At 44.0% G+C, this 20,502-nt stretch overlaps 1 protein-coding gene and 1 pseudogene across 4 annotated transcripts in view; one reads left to right on the top strand and one right to left on the bottom strand.

Annotated features, from left to right (window-relative positions):
• The window catches only part of LOC141259036 (beta-galactoside alpha-2,6-sialyltransferase 1-like), a 189,250-nt gene that overhangs the window by 85,960 nt on the left and 82,788 nt on the right, over nt 1-20,502 (top strand). For all 4 annotated transcript variants that reach the window (XM_073674448.1, XM_073674449.1, XM_073674451.1 and 1 more), the window contains one exon: nt 18,790-19,403. In XM_073674448.1, the coding sequence (XP_073530549.1) occupies nt 18,833-19,403 (571 nt within the window). In that variant the 5' untranslated portion in view covers nt 18,790-18,832. The remainder of the gene's footprint in view (nt 1-18,789; nt 19,404-20,502) is intronic.
• Nucleotides 3,277-4,848, bottom strand: LOC141258505 (serine/arginine-rich splicing factor 9 pseudogene; annotated as a pseudogene).

Here is a 20,502-nt window from a genome sequence, read left to right as displayed (position 1 = left end):
CAGGGCCCTGGTACTTGCCAGGGTGTGCCGGGTGCTGACATCGGCCCTGAGGCCAGTATGACATAGAATATACAGTGGTGGCCAAAAGTATTGGCACCCCTGCAATTCTGTCAGATAATACTCAGTTTCTTCCTGAAAATGATTGCAATCACAAATTCTTTGGTATTATTATCTTCATTTAATTTGTCTTCAATGAAAAAACACAAAAAGAATTGTCCTAAAGCCAAATTGGATACAATTCCACACCAAACCTAAAAAAGGGGGTGGACAAAAGTATTGGCACTGTTTGAAAAATCATGTGATGCTTCTCTAATTCGTGTAATTAACAGCACCTGTAACTTACCTGTGGCACCTAACAAGTGTTGGCAATAACTAAATCACACTTGCAGCCAGTTAACATTGATTAAAGTTGACTCAACCTCGGTCCTGTGTCCTTGTGTGTACCACATTGAGCATAGAGAAAAGAAAGAAGACCAAAGAACTGTCTGAGGACTTGAGAAACCAAATTGTGAGGAAGCATGAGCAATCTCAAGGCTACAAGTCCATCTCCAAAGACCTGAATGTTCCTGTGTCTTCCGTGCGCAGTGTCATCAAGAAGTTTAAAGCCCATGGCACTGTGGCTAACCTCCCTAGATGTGGACGGAAAAGAAAAATTGACGAGAGATTTAAACGCAAGATTGTGCGGATGGTGGATAAAGAACCTCGACTAACATCCAAACAAGTTCAAGCTGCCCTGCAGTCCGAGGGTACGGCAGTGTCAACCCGTACTATCCGTCGACGTCTGAATGAAAAGGGACTGTATGGTAGGATACCCAGGAAGACCCCACTTCTTACCCCGAGACATAAAAAGCCAGGCTGGAGTTTGCCAAAACTTACCCGAGAAAGCCTAAAACGTTTTGGAAGAATGTTCCCTGGTCAGATGAGACAAAAGTAGAGCTTTTGGGCAAAAAGCATCAACATAGAGTGTACAAAAAAAAAAAGAGGCATTCAAAGAAAAGAACACGGTCCCTACAGTCAAACATGGCAGAGGTTCCCTGATGTTTTGGGGTTGCTTTGCTGCCTCTGGCATTGGACTGCTTGACCGTGTGCATGGCATTATGAAGTCTGAAGACTACCAACAAATTTTGCAGCATAATGTAGGGCCCAGTGTGAGAAAGCTGGGTCTCCCTCAGAGGTCATGGGTCTTCCAGCAGGACAATGACCCAAAACATACTTCCAAAAGCACTATAAAATGGTTTGAGAGAAAGCACTGGAGACTTCTAAGGTGGCCAGCAATGAGTCCAGACCTGAATCCCATAGAACACCTGTGGAGAGATCTCAAAATGGCAATTTGGAGAAGGCACCCTTCAAATATCAGGGACCTGGAGCAGTTTGCCAAAGAAGAATGGTCTACAATTCCAGCAGAGCATTGTAAGAAACTCATTGATGGCTACTGGAAGCGGTTGTTCACAGTTATTTTGGCTAAAGGTTGTGCAACCAAGTATTAGGCTGAGGGTGCCAATACTTTTGTCTGGCCCATTTTTGGAGTTTTGTGTGAAATGATCAATGATTTGATTTTTGCTTCATTCTCTCCTTGCAAGCAAATTAAATGAAGATAATAATACCAAAGAATTTGTGATTGAAATCATTTTCAGGAAGAAACTGAGTATTATCTGACAGAATTGCAGGGGTGCCAATACTTTTGGCCAGCACTGTATGCTCCAAAATATTTCAAACTCAGATCTAGCCAGCTGTATCAGTAGATAAGCGCTGCATCCAGCTGACTTAGACCACCACTGACATAGTAGCTGGCTAATAGCACTGTATGACTTTTGGCACAGGAAAAAATATTTTTTGGACTGGGCATAGTAAGAGAAGTGTTTTTGTTTTTTTTTTTACTGTGAAACCAGGACAAGTTCAACACCACTAAAATAGGATCTGCCTTTTAGCAGACTGGATCAACTTTGCCACAGTAAAAAACCTTTGGTGGACTCTGCCTGCCAACCAAAAATATATATAGGTTTGATTGTGAGTACAAGCTGAATTTGACCGCCACTGACGTAGTAGCTGGCTTATAGCACTGTATGACTTTTGGCACAGGAAAAAATATTTTTTTTGCTGTGAAACCAGCTGAAGTTCAACTCCACTAAAATAGTATCTGACACTAAAAAAACCTTTAGTGCACACAACTTTCAATATCAGAATAGCAACAGAAAAACAAACAGATTTTGTGCTCTGCAATAAGAAGCTCTGCAGACTGTGCAGAGCACAATTTCTACCTCATTAAATGAAAAGGTGCACTGCGCTTGCTTGATCACATTAGCAAGTGCTAAAAAAGATTCAAGGTATACTGAGACATGGAGATTTATACCAGCGGTGCACAGCACTATTGCATGGCATGGGCCCTCTGTTTCTGTCAGAATCTCAGTACTTGCACAAGAACACCAAAAATGTGCTGCACCAGCGGTTGCAGAGGTACACAGCTCAGGAATTATCTACACTATCTGACTACTACACAAGCGCCCATCTATCTAGCTAATATCTCATTACACAGGAGAAAACTGAGCTGCGTCTGTCTCCAGCAATGACATGGATATAATGGCGCTGAGGGAACATGGCCGCTTTTTATATTGAGAGGACATGTGATTTCTGCAGCCATTTGCAGAAGCCCTTATGTCTGGACAGTGTAGATGCTGCCTGCGCTATGATTGGCTGGCTGCACTTTCCTCAATTAAAGTTACCACCCACAGGAAAAAAAAAAAACAGTGCGCCGCTGATCTGACCTGTTCTAAGCTCTCCACAGCCCCCACACTCAGCTGGCACATGTCACTGCTCATCATACACTTGCACTATGGAAACAAAACTGTTCAAAACGCCGTGGTTGCCCTGCATTCGCGGTCCCATGCAAATTCGTCAAACTTTTCCGATTTTAAGAAAATTTGCTCGCCTTTGAGATCACGAATGCGAATGTGCCATATTCATGCCGAATTTGAAACTTTCGAACATTCGCCGAACAAATTTGCTCAACCCTAATAACAACCATTCATCAATTACCAATATCACCTCAAGTGATCAGCATTCAGATTTATACGAACAATTGTCTGTGTTAAGCAACCAAAGAAGAACACAGATCAAAAAGTCAACATAAAAATAAAGGTATATTGCTCTTGGCCATCAGAAAGTATGTCTGGCATAATTAATAAGAAAAGCTGGGTTGTCACATACCTCCCCCTTCTTAATTAGCTAGGCGTGATAGGTTTCCTATGACACTTATTGGGCACAGTCCATCAGCATGTCTTAAGCACAGACACGAATGTAAGAGGTCTCACCTCCATGAGAACTAAATTTTGTATCATCCAGTTTCCTCAAAGCATATTCCATATCTTCTTTGCGAATAAACTCCACAGTCCCCATGCCATCAATGTGTACATCAGCATAGCGGACACTTCAAAATTCTTGTATATGATCTTTTAGATCCTGCCAACTTCCCAATGGTGGAAGCTTGGAGACGAGAACTCTGTATTCAGTTCGCTAGGGAGGGGGTCCGTTCCTCCAGGGGACTCCTCCATATCCTCCCCATGGTCTCTGGATTGACCTGGGAAACTCCACACGTAATTGACGAGAACCAAGCTCATATCCATTGCATCTACACACTGCATCCTCTGCATCCTGTGGTTCCTGGAAGCTGATTAAGGCGAACAGTGCAGCACCACCTCCCCCACAATTCTTCAACTCAATGGTACGGATCCGCCCGTACCGATGGAATAACACCAGCTCCTTTTTCCATACATCAGCCGGTAAATTGCCCATATAAATGCGCCCAATCCCCGGACGTTGACCCCCTGTCTGGGAGATAGTCATTTGGCAGCCTGTTAAATGGTGTTCTGGGGGTACAATATCTGAACTGGCTAGGGTGATGGAAGGCCCAATTTTCCGTGGTCCTTGGGCCTTGATATCACTGACCTTGACCGGCTGGAGGTGGTTATGAAGGTTGGCTGGGGTACGGTGTGAACAGGGTATATCACTTCCTCCTCTGCTGGTGTATCCTGAGGTTAGCAGCCCTCAGACCCAGATGGCTAGTCTTGGCAGACGTTAACCGCATGGGCCAGTAGACTGGCCTTCAGTCATGAGATCCCGGTCCTGTAGACAATCTTTGGCCATGTGTCCAAGGTGCCCGCACTTAAAACAGCTCTGTGAGTTGGGTAAATCACGAGTCCTATTTGTAAACCTTTGTGCTGGTTGGGGTTCTGCTGGGTAGGGGGATAGTCCTGCTCGAATGGCCGCTGGCTGCTCGAATCCTTGGTTGGGGGGTTTCCTGGGATAGGTGGGCATATCAGGTCTCCAGTGGGGACAATTGGCTGTGAATTTGTTGGCCAATCAGGCTGCTTGCTCTGGGGTTTCGGGCTTCCGGTCTGCTACACATTCTCGTATTTCTGGAGCCATTTTCTCCATAAGTTGCTCAAGAATGATCATGTTTTTGAGGGCATCAGCAGAGTGGGCAGCCCGACCATCGAGCCAATGGTTGCAGTGTCATCGGAGTTGACTGCCAAATTCTACATAGGAGGCCCCCTGGCGAGACAAAGTTCGGAACTTGGTGCAATATCTCTCAGGGGTGATGGTAAAAAGTGCCAATATGGTATCTTTAACAGTCCAATAGTTAAGGCAGTCCTGAGGCTCAAGCGACTGGACAGCATCCCATGCACGGCCAGTCAAACTTGTATACAGGTAGTTGGCCCAATCAGCTGTGGGTACCTGGTGCATCAGCATCAGGGTCTCAAAATCCTGCAGATGTTCATCAACTTCTGTGTTAGACTCATTAAACACTGGCACATCTCTGTAGCGAAGATAATTTCCTTGGTTGTGGGCCATCACGGAAGAAGGGTCCAGCACTGGCGGTAGGGGTACTGGAACTCCCAAAACCGATTCTATAACACAAGCCCTCATTGTAAGAGCTGGTATAAGATGTAGATAACAGCCATTCCTCAATTACCAATATCACCTCAAGCGATCAGCATTCAGGTTTATACGAACAATTGTCTGTGTTGAGCAACCAAAAAAGAACACAGGTTAAAAAGTCAACATAAAATAAAGGTATATTGCTCTTGGCCATCAGAAAGTATGTTTGGCATAATTAAGAACAAAAGCTGGGTTGTCACAATGAGCTTCAACAAAACCACTCAACATTTGCTCCAAAGATTAATTTGTCCTCTCTATCTGTCTGATAGTTTCAGGGTGGTAGGCAGAGAAAAAAGACAAGTCAATCCCCAGTTTCTTACAAAAAGCTCTCCAGAACTTGGAGACAAATTGCACTCCCTATTAGACACAATGTTAAAAGGAATTCCATGTAACCTCACCACATGACAAATAAACAACCTGGAGAGTGTTTCTGCATTAGGTAACCATGACAAAGGAATAAAATGAGCTTGTTTACTGATTCGGTCAACCACCACCCAAATAATAATTTTCCCATCAGACAGAAGCAAATCCGTGATGAAATCCATGGACAGTTGAATCCATGATCTTTCCATAATTGGCAATGGAACCAATTCCCTGGCTGGCCGGTTATGACAAACTTTACCGCGGATACAAAATCTTTATTATTACTACTCATAGATAGTGATGAGAGAATATGTTCGAAATCCAATCTAAAAAGTTAAATTCAGCACGAATGTGGCACATTCGGATTCCTGATTGGAAAGGCGAGTATTTTTACTTAAATTCGGGAAAATCGGTAACGTTCGGAGAATAAGTGCGGAAACATGATTGCGAGGCAACTGATACAGCAGGCTATATCTGAGTTAGAAATATCTTGGAGCATATATTCTATGTTATACAGGTCTCATCCACAGTAAAAAAAATTCTTTCTTCTGTTACTAATGTGATACAGCAGGGGACATCTCAGTTTGAAATAGTTTGGAGAATATCTCGTACGTTATACAGACCTCATCCACAATAAAAAATACTTTCTTCTGTTACTAATGTGATATAGTAGGGGAAATGTCAGTTTTAAATTGTTCACAGCTTATCTCCTATGTTATACAGGCCTCATCCACACTAAAAAATAATTTCTTCTGTTACTAACATCATATACTAGGGGACATCTGAGGGTGCTAAGTGAGGGTGGTTCACTGCGATCGAGGGGGGTTGGCGATATCATAAAAACTGTTAGTGAAGGTGCAAGAGGCGAGAAACAAATGGAAGAGGAAGAGGTGATGGCCAAGCAACAGTCAGAAGATGAAGAGGATAATCATCCACTCTCTGTGCGTGTTGACGGAAGGGGACGGAGGAAACAAGCATCAGAGTTACCCAGCCACCAATACAGCATGGGCTTGAAGTAGTGTAAGTGGCAGAATCAATTTCTGTGAGTGCTTTCACACATTTTTTAGACCAGCTTGTGCACCAGCACAACAGAGAACAAAGTCTGACATGTGGTGAACGACTGGAGAGGATAGTGCACTCCTGATTGAGTCTCAATCTGCTGGGTTGGCTGTACTAGAAGTTTTGGTGTCTAATTCTACATTCTCTACAGTAGTGAAATTGATGCCACTAAGCTGGTGTCTGCCACTAATTTTTGTAAATGTGGAGAATCCTGATTGGGTCTCCATCTACTGGGTTGGCTGTAGTGGAAGAGGTGTCTGTCCCCATTATACTACTTCTAATCTACTGAAATTGATGCCACTTCGGTGTTGTCAGGCCCTAATTTATTTAATGTGAACACTAGGGATGAGCGAACATTTCATTCTTCGGTTGCGGAAATTCTCACCGAATATAATATCGCGACTTTACCCGTTGCACTGCTGGGGACTCTCTTGTGGGGTTCTGGGCTCCTTCCATACTTTTGGCTTGTGGTGAGTCTATATTAATCTATATCATAGGGACCATTGACCTCACTCACACTTTCTGAGTTAGTGCTAGGATACTTTTTTGTATCAGGATCTGGTCTCTCTGTATGAGGCCTTGGCCTCTTTGTACACTTTATTGTATCAACTTTGATGTCTACTGAACATGATTTTGTTCCATGTTATATGTACTCACCGCTGCCTCTCATAACTATATGGACTAATTGACTATTCTATACCGCCCTTCCCCCCAGGGTACCTCCCAGCTTTGGGCACCTTGCACCTTACCCCCTTCTGCTATTTTAAACTTTTTTCTACAAGAATTTTGTATGATGTATTTAAATAAAATTGTATTAATTGTTTGCCACTATACTCAAGTGTCCTCCTGTTTTTGTAAATATTTGTACCAAGTATCATATACGGATTGGTATCACCAGGGTTAGATTCTATGACAATTAGTCCTTGGTCTTTTAGTTCCACTCTATCCACCTTCACTGTCATGTCTTTAACCCCTACTAGGTTAAGAGGAAGGCCGTTAGAGGCATACACAGAGAGGTTCGGGGCTGGCGGGTGGAGTTCATCTATGGACCAGTACCTTTTGTAGAGGACATCAGGTATGATGGTTACCTGTGAGCCGGTGTCCAGTAATGCAGGTATTGCTATGCCGTCCAGCACGATGGACAGGAAAGTCCTTCCTCCTACAAACCGGTCGTACCAGCTTGATGGGCCTGATTGATCTACTCCTGGGTGTCGGCCCTTGGCCCCAGGGTTTGCCCGTTTAAAGGACAGTTCCGCGCGGTGTGGACTGCCTTGTGGCAACGGTAGCAGATGAAGTCTCCTGGAGGGCGACGTTGGTCGTTGGTCCTCCCACGAGGTGGCGTTGTCCTCCTTCTTCTCCTCATCCAGGGGACATCTTCAGGACAGTCGGCGAGTAGAATTCTTCCTTCCGGCTTGGGCTCCGTCTGTAGCTGCAGGGTGCTCAGGACAGTGGCCAGGGTTTTACTTAGCTGACGCACTTCAGAGCGCAGGCTGTCCAGCTCGCTACGGGGCACTGTTTGCATTTTTGTTTCAGCCGTTAATGAAGGAGCAGTGGGTGCTGCGGGCACTGGGGTGGCCCCACCCTAGTAATGCTGGATAGCAGTATCTGATGGTGCCAGGGGTTGCAGACCCTTAATAGCCATGTCTTTCAGGGCGTCAAAGGTGGCATTTGGATGATCTAAGGCCCACCACTGTACGGTTCTGCTCTCCTCCTGAGACCTCAACCTCCGGATGAACTGTTCTGTCAGCATTTTGTCCTCACCATGTATGCTGGCTGGACTCACCTGTTTCAGGGCCCACAGGGCTTCCTGTAAGCACCAGGCATAGTCCCAGATACTGTCCTCAGGTTTCTGGGTTCAGTGGTAGAACCTCATCCGGAGATATGTCTCAGTGCGGTTTTCAAAGACAGTTTGCAGTCTCTTAAAGATAATGGATACTGATTCTTGGTCTGAAGCTGTCCAGGTTTCAACTTCCCGCTCTGCGGCACCAGTCAATTGTCCCAGCACAACAGCGACCCTCTGTTTACCAGTCATTGAATACATGTCCAATACACCGCATATCTTTCTCTTGAATCCAGACAGGGTGTCTGGTTTGCCATCATACTGGGGAAGCCATTTTGCTCCGGGGATGTACGGCAGGGCCATGGGCATGACTGGAATCGCGACCCCTGCTGGTGGGGCGGCTGCTCCGGCCTGAACAGTGCCGGGCGCGAGTTGAGCATCAGTAGCGTTAACCGGTGCTCCGGCGTTTTGCTGGTCGTCGGCCATGGTTGCGCCCCCCTAGTGAACCATAGCCTACCTCCTTTACTTTTGATCGGGTAGGCCGCAGCTCCACAGGCGACGGTCTCTTTCCAGGACCTTGCGTTTCCCTCTCGGCTGACATCAGAGCGTGCGCTTGATGACGGTCTCCTTCCAGGACCTAACACTTCCTGGTTTGGCGTCGTGGCGCAAGGTGGGGCTTGAGTTTCACGCGCTTCCAACAGTCACACCTCTCTAGTTCCCGCGGTTACGCCCCTCTTCTTTCCGTACTGCGCGGCGACGCGGTAATGGCGGCGATGTTCACCACAGTTAAAACAGTTCAATACGGCACACAGTACCCGGTGGGAACGGGCACGAAATCCTGTTTTTGATGCCAGGCGGTATGCTGGAGCGAGGCTTAACGCACATTGTACGCTTGTCACAAGAAGTGGGTCTTCAGTTTCCTTTTCAAGGTTTGCCCGGTAGGCGAGAGTCTGATGTGCTGGGGTACAGAGTTAAACAGTTGAGGAGATGCACGGGACAAATCTGCTGAGAGCCTAAACCACGGTAATCTTCCTGGAGCTCACAACTGAGCAGATTAACCCCTGCACTGATTAATATGAAGGCGAAAGGCTTCTAATGACTGCAGGAGTGGGAGGAATCAGACATGCCTCTCTGTCACGGTAAACCCTTGACACCTTGCAAGCGTCAACACAATGTTCAGAAGGTAGACAGCAGCAGTGTTTGGTCTCCTAGACAACGAGCTAACTCCTTTATGATGATAGAGGACAACATCTGCAACTAGTTTGTATGTTCTCCCCATGTTTGCGGGGGTTTCCCCCAGGTTCTCCCATTACCTCCTCAGTAAAAATGCAGCCCTACAGATGTGTTCACAGTTCAAAAAATTAGTGCCTGACACCACCATTTCTGTGGCCAACAGATTGGAGATGGTGGAGTTCCACCTCTTAGCTTTGTCATGTGGGACCGAGAGCTGGCTGCAGTGGTGAGAGAGGGCGGAGTACGTTGAAACGAACAAACTGCTGGACTATGAGTGAGGTGCAAGGGGAGATGTTACGGTGGATTGAGAAACATGTGGTGTGCTCGGTGAAACAAACACAGCAGGCATGTCTGCTTCTGTTACAGCTGACGGGCTCTCACTCAGCCTGACTGGAGCGGGTAGAGAACCAGAAGTTCTGCGGTGGGAGACCTATGTGACAATACTTGGCACGGTAAGAGAGGAGGAGGAAGAAGCAGCAGATGCAGTTGATGGGGCGGCTGATGGTTGTTGAGGTCTGCATTTTAGCACAGTGAGATTGCCAGAGTAATGCATGTTGATTGCGCATGTGAAGGTTCATGCATATAGTAGTCAAATGATTGCACTTTTTCCCTCTACTGAGTTTTTTATCGCAAACTTTTGCAGATAACGTGAGCTGGATCATCCTTTTCGGTCTCAAAAAAGGCCCAGGCTAGGCAACCTTTGCCGCACCTGCGAGCTGCAGACCCGCGACCACTGCTGGTCACTGCCACGGTTGTGGCTAAGGATGCAGTGCTCCTCGTGCTTGCATCACTCCATGTCTGCGCCATAGGATGCAACGTAACCTCCTCGTCTTCCTCCTCCACCTCCTCAGATGAGCTACTCAGCTGCGTGCCTCTGGATTCACACCAAGTTGGATGTTTAAACTCATCATCATCCAATGTGTTATTCCATTCCTCACCCTCAGTCACCCTCCTCTTCTTCTTGCTGTGACAGCACAGTACAGTCAAGAGTCAGGAAGCTGCTCGGACCCAACCTTTTTTCTTCCCCCTGTGTGGAGAAGAATATCTGACCCAAACAATTTTAAGCTGAGATGCAGTCTGTTTAATATACCCATTTTGAGTTTAACAGGTTTGTGTACCCCTGTATGGATAACAATATCTGCCAGAAAAAAAATATTTTCACTAGAGTATAACTATTGTAATAGAGAAGAAAACCTCTTCCATTGCAGCCAATCCAGCACATGGAGACCCAATCAGAGGTGTTCACATTTCCCTAAATTAGGACCTAATACCACCGAAGTGGCATCAATTTCAGTACAGTAGAAATAGAACTGACACTTCTTCCCCTATAGCCAACCCAGTAGATGGAGACCCAATCAGGAGTGTTCACATTTGAAAACATTTGGCCTAAAACCACCAAAGTGGCATCAATTTTACTAGAGTATAAGTAGCATAATGGGGACAGATACCTCTTCCACCACAGCCAACCCAGTAGATGGAGACCCAATCAGGATTCCCCACATTTCCAAAAATAACTGGCAGACACCAACAAAGTGGCATCAATTTCAGTACAGTAGAAATTGTACAATTAGGAATGATACCTCTTCCCCTACAGCCAACCCAGTAAATGGAGACCCAATCAGGACTGTTCCCATTTGAAAACATATGGGCCTAAAACCACCAAAGTGGCATCAATTTCACGAGAGTATAAGTAGTATAATGGGGACAGACACCTCTTCCACTACAGCCAACCCAATAGATGGAGACCCAATCAGGATTCTCCACATTCTGATAGAACGCTGACTGCCGGGCATGATAAAACCTCCAAGGCGTGACAGGCAAGCTCAGGCCATTCATCTATTTTTGAAGACCAAAATGTAAAAGGGTCAAAACCCTCATTGTATTCGTATTGAGCTCTAGATAGTCCTCCACCATCCTCTCCATTCGTTCTCCACGTGTCAGACTTGTACTCTGTTGTGCTTGTTAAAGAGCTGGTCTAAAAAATGTGCAAACGAACTCACAGAAATTGCTTCTGCTACTTACTCTGCTGCTGCTGCTAATGTTTTGGCGTTGACGAACTGACGCGCCGGAGGTTGAAAGACTACAGCTGCGATGCACACTGTGTGCCTCATTCCTATCTTGGGGAAAAGTTCTATTAAGGTTGCTTAAAAGCTTGTTTCGATACTTCAACATTAGCGTGTCCCTTTCCAGGGCTGGAAGCATCTGGCAGAATTTCCTCTTATAATGTGTGCAACCCATTAGTCAGCATTATTTCAAATCCTAACTATACGGGAATCATGTTGCAGAAAGTGCAGCAAGAAGGCACTCATGTCAGGCTCTTCCAGGTGGTCCAAAGCCAGACTCTATTCTTGGCTGCGTAACACTGATGCATGTTTCCTCCGTCCCCTCCTGCCAACCATGTTCAACAGAGAGGGGATGATTATCCTCTTCATCTTCTGACTGCTGCTCGCCCATCACCTCTTCCTCCTCCATTTGTTCCTTGGATCTTGCACCTTTACTAACAGTATATCTGGTATCAACAAACCCCCTCGATCGCAGGAAACCACCGTCACCTGGCATCCACCTGTGTGACGACAGTCTGGAACTTTGAGACATTCTTCTCCCTTCCGCATCCTCCTTTTCTTCTGGGACAACTACCTCCTGCCGCACGCAATTCAAAGTCTTCTCCAGCATGTAGATGACCGGAATAGTGATGCTGATGACGGCATTGTCAGCGCTAACTAGTTTAGTAGCCATTTCCAAACTGTGCAGAAGGGTGCAGAGGTCCTTAATTTGTTCCCACTCCAGAAACGTGATATGCCCCATGTCCGTACTGCGTTGGCTTAGGCTATATGACATGACATACTGCGTCAGGGCTCATTGCTGCTGCCACAGTTGCTGCAACTTGTGCAGTGCAGAGTGGAATTCCACCACGTCGGCACATCGCATATCAACCTGTTAACTGGCATGGACAAAGACCTCTGTATCGATGCAAGTCGATGACATGAGGGATGCGAATGGCGGAAGTGAGCACACAGCTTCCGTACTTTCTGAAGCAGCTCATCCAGGCCGGGATAGTGGCAGAGAAATCACTGTACCACCAGGTTGAGGACGTGAGCCATGCAAGGCATGTGTGTGAGTTGGCCTCAGTGTAGGGCTGCCAACAGGTTTGCACCGTAACTGCCTTCCCTGGCTCCAGGTTCAGCGGAGATAGCCATTGCTGAAACTGAGACTGGAGAGCTTTCCACAACTCTTCAGCTGTATGACTACAATCTCCAAGGCATGTTAATTTGAAGACTGCCTGATTGTGGTGAGCCCTGGCTGCGCAGTATGGAGGTGGTGTGGATTCGCTCTGCACTGTTGGAATTAGTGTCTTGTTAAGGCAGAGGTTGATTGCGCAGGTGGAGGCCATAGAGGAGATGGAGGACGCCGAAGCAGTGGAGAAAGTGGGAAATACAGAGGTTTCTTCTGCAAGCCTTGGGGATTCCAAGATTTGTGGAGCAGCCCCTTCCACGCCTGTCCCCACAGCCACCAGAGTCATCCAGATCCCAGTAAGCGAGATGTAACATCCTTGGCCATGTGTACTCGTCCAGGTGTCTGTGGTGAAATGCATCCTGACAGATATAGATTTAGTCAAGGAACGGCTGATGTTGTTCTTAGAGAAGTAATGGCGACTGGGTAACTGGTACTGGGGGACTGCGACGGCCATCAGCTTTTGGAAACTGTATCCGCCGGGCGGAAAGGCAGCATGTCTGTGGCCAACAGATTTGAGATGGTGGAGTTCAACCTCTTAGCTTTGTCATGTGTAGGATGAAACAATCTTTTACGTGACCACAACTGCAGGACCGAGGGCTGGCAGCGGTGCTGAGAGAGGGCAGAGTACGGTGAAACGGACAAACTGCTGAACTGTGAATGAGGTGCAAGCGCAGATTTTACAGTGGATTGAGAAATGTGTGCTGTGCTCGGTGAAACAAACACAGATTTTACCGAATTTATCAAATTTTGCTCGCATTTCCAATCACAAATCCGAATGTGCAACATTTGTGTTAAACTTAAGTTTGGAGCTCGGATCCTGAACATATTCGCTCATCGCTAATGGAAACACATTTTGACTGGCCTGTGGTAAATGTCAAAAGAGATTCATGCATGATTAATTGTCAGTGCCCATGTGACATGAATTAGCCAATGTATGATGACTTCAGTGTTTTAAAAAGACACATGGTAAGCCCTGTTCCTTTGTCACAATGGTGACAAAGAAGCTGTCTGAGGACATCAGAACTGCTATTATTAGCAAACACAAGACTTCCAAAGGGTATAAGGCCATCTCCAATGACCTTGGTATCCAATTTTCAATAGTGCGCAAAGTTATTAAGAAGTTTACCAAGCATGGAACTGTCAAGAACCTCCCAGGACTTGGGGAGAAGAGGAAAATTGACAAGAGATGTCTTTGAAGGTTGGTGCGAATGGTGGAAAAAACACCACATCAAACATCCAAAGACCTGAAGGCCAATCTGGAACAGTCTGAGGTCATGGTTTCAACAAGTACCATAATCTGCACACTAAACCAAGCATAGTTTTATGGGCAAAGGCCAAGGAAGAAACAATTGCTTAAAAAAGACACAAAAATGAACAACTGATCTTTGCAAAAGAGTACCTTGACAAAGCACAATCCTTCTGGGAAAATGTTCTGTGGATAGATTAAACAAAAATAGAGCTTTTTGTCAATGCAAAGCAACAGTTTGTTTACAGACTTCGCAATGAATCTTTTAAGGAAAAGAACACCTTACCAACACTTAAGCATGGTGGAGGATCCATAATGCTGCAGGGTTGCTTTGCTGCATATGGTATTGAAGGCCTTGACCGTATCACAGGAATCATGAAATTATATAATTATCAAGAGATTTTAGAGTGAAATGTCCTATCCAGTGTAAGAAAACTTGATTTGCGTCGAAGATCATGGGTCCTCCAGCAAGACAATGACCCAAAGCACACATCCAAAAGTATACAAGGTTGAAAAAGAAAAAAAGGGACTGTTTTATAATGGCCAGCAATGAGTTATGACCTCAATCCCATTGAAAATCTTTGGGGTGAGCTGAAATCTGCCATTGGGAAAAAGAATCCTGCAAACATTCGAGAGCTTGAACAAACGGCAATGGAAGAATGAGAGAAAATTCCATCTGAGAAGTGCAAGAAGCTTATAGATGGCTGCAAGAAATGTTTGGTGGCTGTCAGCAATGCCAAAGGGTGTGCAACCAAGTATTAATTAGTGATGGCTTTATTGCTGCACATGCTGTTTATTCTGCTTCATCTTTGAAATTGCAACATGAAAGTTGAAAAGAAATGTTTTATTGTATTGTATTACTTTGGACCACTAATTAAAAAATCTCAAGGATATAACTTTGGTACATTTCCAATTATTTCTGAGATATTGTACAGTCTATGAAAAAATGGAGCCCTGCCAATAATGGTGAGCAACACTGTAGGGAACTGAAGTCTATTCTTGATGAGGGCCTCGACAAAAAGGGTTATATAAATAAAGATATATTAAACTCTACAAAACTTCTTAGAGCAGTGGACTTGGCACTGACACTGCACTGTGGTGCAGAGGTAATGTGCATTTGTGTGATCTCGCTTAGCGGGATTTCACTAAGTGCAATGGAACTGATGATGGAAACAGCAGATCCAGGTACAATGTTGCACACACCCTCCAACGACACTAAATTTCCTGTAGCTGGCCTTGACGTGGAAAAGGCGGTCCTCTCACACGATTACTGCTGGAGACAAGTTTACATGTACATCTTTGTTTCCTTGGCAGAAAAAAACCTCCCAGTATTGTTCTTGATCCCTAATAAAGCATTTTTTTGTTACACAAATTATGGACTCCTTAGTCAGTTTCTCACTTTTTCTCTAGTTTCCCAATTGTTCCCATTTTGTACTGCTATTAACTTTTGTCCTCACACATATATAGTGTGTGTATATACAGTACAGACCAAAAGTTTGGACACACCTTCTCATTTAAATATTTTTCTGTGTTTTCATGACTATGAAAATTGTACATTCACACTGAAGGCATCAAAACTATGAATTAACATATGTGGAATTATATACTTAACAAAAAAGTGTGAAACAACTGAAAATAGGTCTTATATTCTAGGTTCTTCAAAGTAGCCACCATTTGCTTTGATGACTGCTTTGCACACTCTTGGCATTCTCTTGATGAGCTTCAAGAGGTAGTCACCAGAAATGGTCTCCCAACTATCTTGAAGGAGTTCCCAGAGATGCTTAGCACTTGTTGGTCCTTTTGCCTTCACTCTGCGGTCCAGCTCACCCCAAACCATCTCGATTGGGTTCAGGTATGGTGACTGTGGAGGCCAGGTCATCTGGTGTAGCACCCCATCACTCTTCTTCTTGGTCAAATAGCCCTTACACAGCCTGGAGGTGTGTTTGGGGTCATTGTCCTATTGAAAAATAAATGATGGTCCAACTAAACGCAAACCGGATGGAATAGCATGCCGCTGCAAGATGCTGTGGTAGCCATGCTGGTTCAGTATGCCTTCAATTTTGAATAAATCCCCAACAGTGTCACCAGCAAAGCACCCCCACACCATCACACCTCCTCCTCCATGCTTTACTGTGGGAACCAGGCATGTAGAGTCCATCCGTTCACCTTTTCTGCGTCGCACAAAGACACGGTGGTTGGAACCAAAGATCTCAAATTTGGACTCATCAGACCAAAGCACAGATTTCCACTGGTCTAATGTCCATTCCTTGTGTTCTTTAGCCCAAACAAGTCTCTTCTGCTTGTTGCCTGTCCTTAGCAGTGGTTTCCTAGCAGCTATTTTACCATGAAGGCCTGCTGCACAAAGTCTCCTCTTAACAGTTGTTGTAGAGATGTGTCTGCTGCTAGAACTCTGTGTGCCATTGACCTGGTCTCTAATCTGAGCTGCTGTTAACCTGCGATTTCTGAGGCTGGTGACTCGGATAAAATTATCTTCAAAAGCAAAGGTGACTCTTGGTCTTCCTTTCCTGGGGCGGTCCTCATGTGAGCCAGTTTCTTTGTAGCGCTTGATGGTTTTTGCAACTGCACTTGGGGACACTTTCAAAGTTTTCCCAATTTTTCACACTGACTGACCTTCATTTCTTAAAGTAATGATGGCCGCTTGTTTTTCTTTACTTAGCTACTTTTTTCTTGCCATAATACAAATTCTAACAGTCTATTCAGTAGGAATATCAGCTGTGTATCCACCTGACTTCTGCACAACACAACTGATGGTCCCAACCCCATTTATAAAGCAAGAAATCCCACTTATTAAACCTGACAGGGCACACCTGTGAAGTGAAAACCATTTCCGGTGACTACCTCTTGAAGCTCATCAAGAGAATGCCAAGAGTGTGCAAAGCAGTCATCAAAGCAAAAGGTAGCTACTTTGAAGTACCTAGAATATAAGACATATTTTCAGTTGTTTCACACTTTTTTGTTAAGTATATAATTCCACATGTGTTAATTCATAGTTTTGATGCCTTCAGTGTGAATGTACAATTTTCATAGTCATGAAAATACAGAAAAATCTTTAAATGAGAAGGTGTATCCAAACTTTTGGTCTGTACTGTATATATATATATACAGTTATATGAAAAAGTTTGGGCACCCCTATTAATCTTAAGCTTAATGTTTTATAAAAATTGGTGTTTTTGCAACAGCTATTTCAGTTTGATATATGTAATAACTGTTGGACACAGTAATGTTTCTGCCTTGAAATGAGGTTTATTGTACTAACAGAAAATGTGCAATCTGCATTCAAACAAAATTTGACAGGTGCATAAGTATGGGCACCTCACCAGAAAAGTGACATTAATATTTAGTAGATCCTCCTTTTGCAAAAATAACAGCCTCTAGTCGCTTCCTGTAGCTTTTAATGATTTCTTGGATCCTGGATGAAGGTATTTTTGGCCATTCCTCTTTACAAAACAATTCCAGTTCAGTAAAGTTTGATGGTCGCCGAGCATGGACAGCCCTCTTCAAATGATCCCACAGATGTTCAATGATATTCTGGTCTGGGGACTGGGATGGCCATTCCAGAACATTGTAATTGTTCCTCTGCATGAATGCCTGAGTAGATTTGGAGCGGTGTTTTGGATCATTGTCTTGCTGAAAGATCCATCCCCTGCGTAACTTCAACTTTATCACTGATTCTTGAACATTATTGTCAAGAATCTGCTGATACTGAGTGGAATCCATGCGTCCCTCAACTTTAACAAGATTCCCGGTGCCAGCATTGGCCACACAGCCCCAAAGCATGATGGAACCTCCACCAAATTTTACTGTGGGTAGCAAGTGTTTTTCTTGGAATGCTGTGTTTTTTTGCCGCCATGCATAACGCCTTTTTGTATGACCAAACAACTCAATCTTGGTTTCATCAGTCCACAGGACCTTCTTCCAAAAAGAAATTGGCTTCTCCAAATGTGCTTTTGCATGTTTGTGGCGTGCTTGCAGAAACGGCTTCTTTCGCATCACTCTCCCATACAGCTTCTCCTTGTGCAAAGTGCGTTGTATAGTTGACCGATGCACAGTGACACCATCTGCAGCAAGTTGATGCTGCAGCTCTCTGGAGGCGGTCTGAGGATTGTCCTTGACTGATCTCACCATTCTTCTTCTCTGCCTTTCTGATGTTTTTCTTGGCCTGCCACTTCTGGCCTTATCAAGAACTGTCCCTGTGTTCTTCCATTTCCTTACTATGTTCCTCACAGTGGAAACTCACAGGTTAAATCTCTGAGACAGCTTTTTGTATCCTTCCCCTGAACAACTATGTTGAATAATCTTTGTTTTCAGATCATTTGACAGTTGTTTTGAGGAGCCCATGATGCCACTCTTCAGAGGAGATTCAAACAGGAGAACAACTTGCAAGTGGCCACTTTAAGTAGCTTTTCTCATGATTGCATACACCTGGCTATGAAGTTCAAAGCTCAATGAGGTTACAAAGCCAAAAAAAGTGCTTTAGTAAGTCAGTAAAAAGTAGGTAGGAGTATTTAAACAAGAAAATGATAAGGGTGCCCATACTTATGCACCTGTCAAATTTTGTTTGAATGCAGATTGCACATTTTCTGCAAGTACAATAAACCTCATTTCAAGGCAGAAACATTACTGTGTCCAACAGTTATTACATATATCAAACTGAAATAGCTGTTGCAAAAACACCAATTTTTATAAAACATTAAGCTTAAGATTAATAGGGGTGCCCAAACTTTTTCATATAACTGTGTATATATGTATATATATATATATATATGTATTTGTGTTTACTAATAGTAGCATGACTTGAATTTTAATAGATGAGTTTTTTTCCTCTGCTTCACATATAATGTGCAAATGTTACTAGATATATGAATAAGATATTTATAGCTAATTCACAAATAAATAAATTGAATGTTTTTTTTTGCAGATATTAAAGAACAGCTCATTTCATCTTCTTTACACCTGTCACCATGGTTCACTTCTTAAGAAAACTAGGTCTCATCACTATAACCATGTGCATTTCTAGCTTTTTTTACTCTGTTTTCCAACATCGAAAAACGTTTGACAATACTGTGGAGAATCCATATACATCAACCTTTATTTTGGAAAATGCAAAAGTTAATATTTCATTACATGAAAAAAACAATGCAAAATATGTCACAGAACAGAATATTCACTTACCAAGACCTAGCCAGAAATCCTTAAGCCATAAAGTTAAACTGTGGGAAAAGCAGATGACTTTCCATGACCTTGCCCTAAACCTACAGAAAATGAGGAAATATTTTCAAGATAGGAACATATACAAAGTTAAATTTAAGGGCACAATTAACCAGCAGCACAATCTACACGACCTTCTGTGCCAGATTAAGCTCAAGGTGAACATAACAACATTGATGAAGTCTGATCTACCTGATAATGCCAGTTCCTGGAGTCAGTATCTACCCAACAAATATATTAATGAGGTGGCGGGAAAACTAAGACGGTGTGCAGTAGTTGCTTCAGCTGGATCTATGAATGGTTCAAAGCTCGGACAAGAGATTGGTGAGTGGAACAGTCCTTTTAAATATTCATCCTAGTGAGATACTGCAGCTTGTAAGACTTAAAAAATAAAATCTATCTAGTTTAGTCTCTTCTCCTGAAATTTAAAGGAAAGGCAAAAACCTTTATGAGGCAAAAAGCCAACTTTTTTCATCTGAAAAAAATACTATCAATACCAAAATAAAGGCAAATGTATGACTGCTTATAGCAGAAACAAAAATAAATTCATAGATTCAGAATTGTTAAGAGATGTACACCAGTAAATTAATTAGGCATTGTTCTAACCAACTATCCTCCCACTTTTTTTTTGCACAAAATAAGCCATCAATAATGTCACGCAAGGTGTGGGAAAGACTTAGTGCAACACAGAGGGAAGAGGGAAAGGGAGCCCAGATACTAGGGAAAGAGAGGAGTGGAAACCTCCTAGTCTGGACTAGTGTCACCCTGTCTCAACTACCGTTCCTATATTGGCTCTTCACCAATTGACCCATGCGTGCCTCGCCCTGACTTTCCCTGGTGTATGGCTACGGCTAGGGAAGGAAGGAGATGAGCACTCATCGATCACCACTAAACTCTATAGACAACAAGGGTAGACAAACAGGGGGGAATTGCTTAGCTTTAGGCGACTCCAAACAAATGCGCACATGGCCTCAAGCTCCAGACAGGAATGAAGTACTGCTCTGGCTAAAGCCTCACAAGTAGTAATGAACATCACCGGCACCTCCCTCTCAGACACACCAGGCATATACACCCAGGCCAGGGAGCCAACCAGCCAGAGGGAGGCAGCCGGTGGGTCCTAGAGACAGCCAGCCTTTAAGAAGAAGTCTGTAATTCCAAACGTACAGATCTCCTGCAACCAACTACAGGGCGACTGTCTGTCACCTCTGACACCCTCGTGACAAATATGCTCCCATGACTCTCTGCTATAGGAAGTCTTTCAAATAGAGCATCTATACATTTCATTTATAAAGCTAAACTATCAAATACAATTTCACTAAACTGAATATTGTATGGTATATTGAAGGTCAGCCGTACTCACCTATAGGCATCATAACATATTCATTAACTTTAGAGGATTCTAGGTAGTAGTAAAGAGAAAATT

Source organism: Phyllobates terribilis, unplaced genomic scaffold, assembly GCF_046119375.1.
Source record: "Phyllobates terribilis strain yellow unplaced genomic scaffold, ASM4611937v1 Scaffold_3__8_contigs__length_932513732, whole genome shotgun sequence".
Classification (NCBI taxonomy): domain Eukaryota; kingdom Metazoa; phylum Chordata; class Amphibia; order Anura; family Dendrobatidae; genus Phyllobates; species Phyllobates terribilis.
This window is presented reverse-complemented; position numbering and strand designations above follow the sequence as displayed.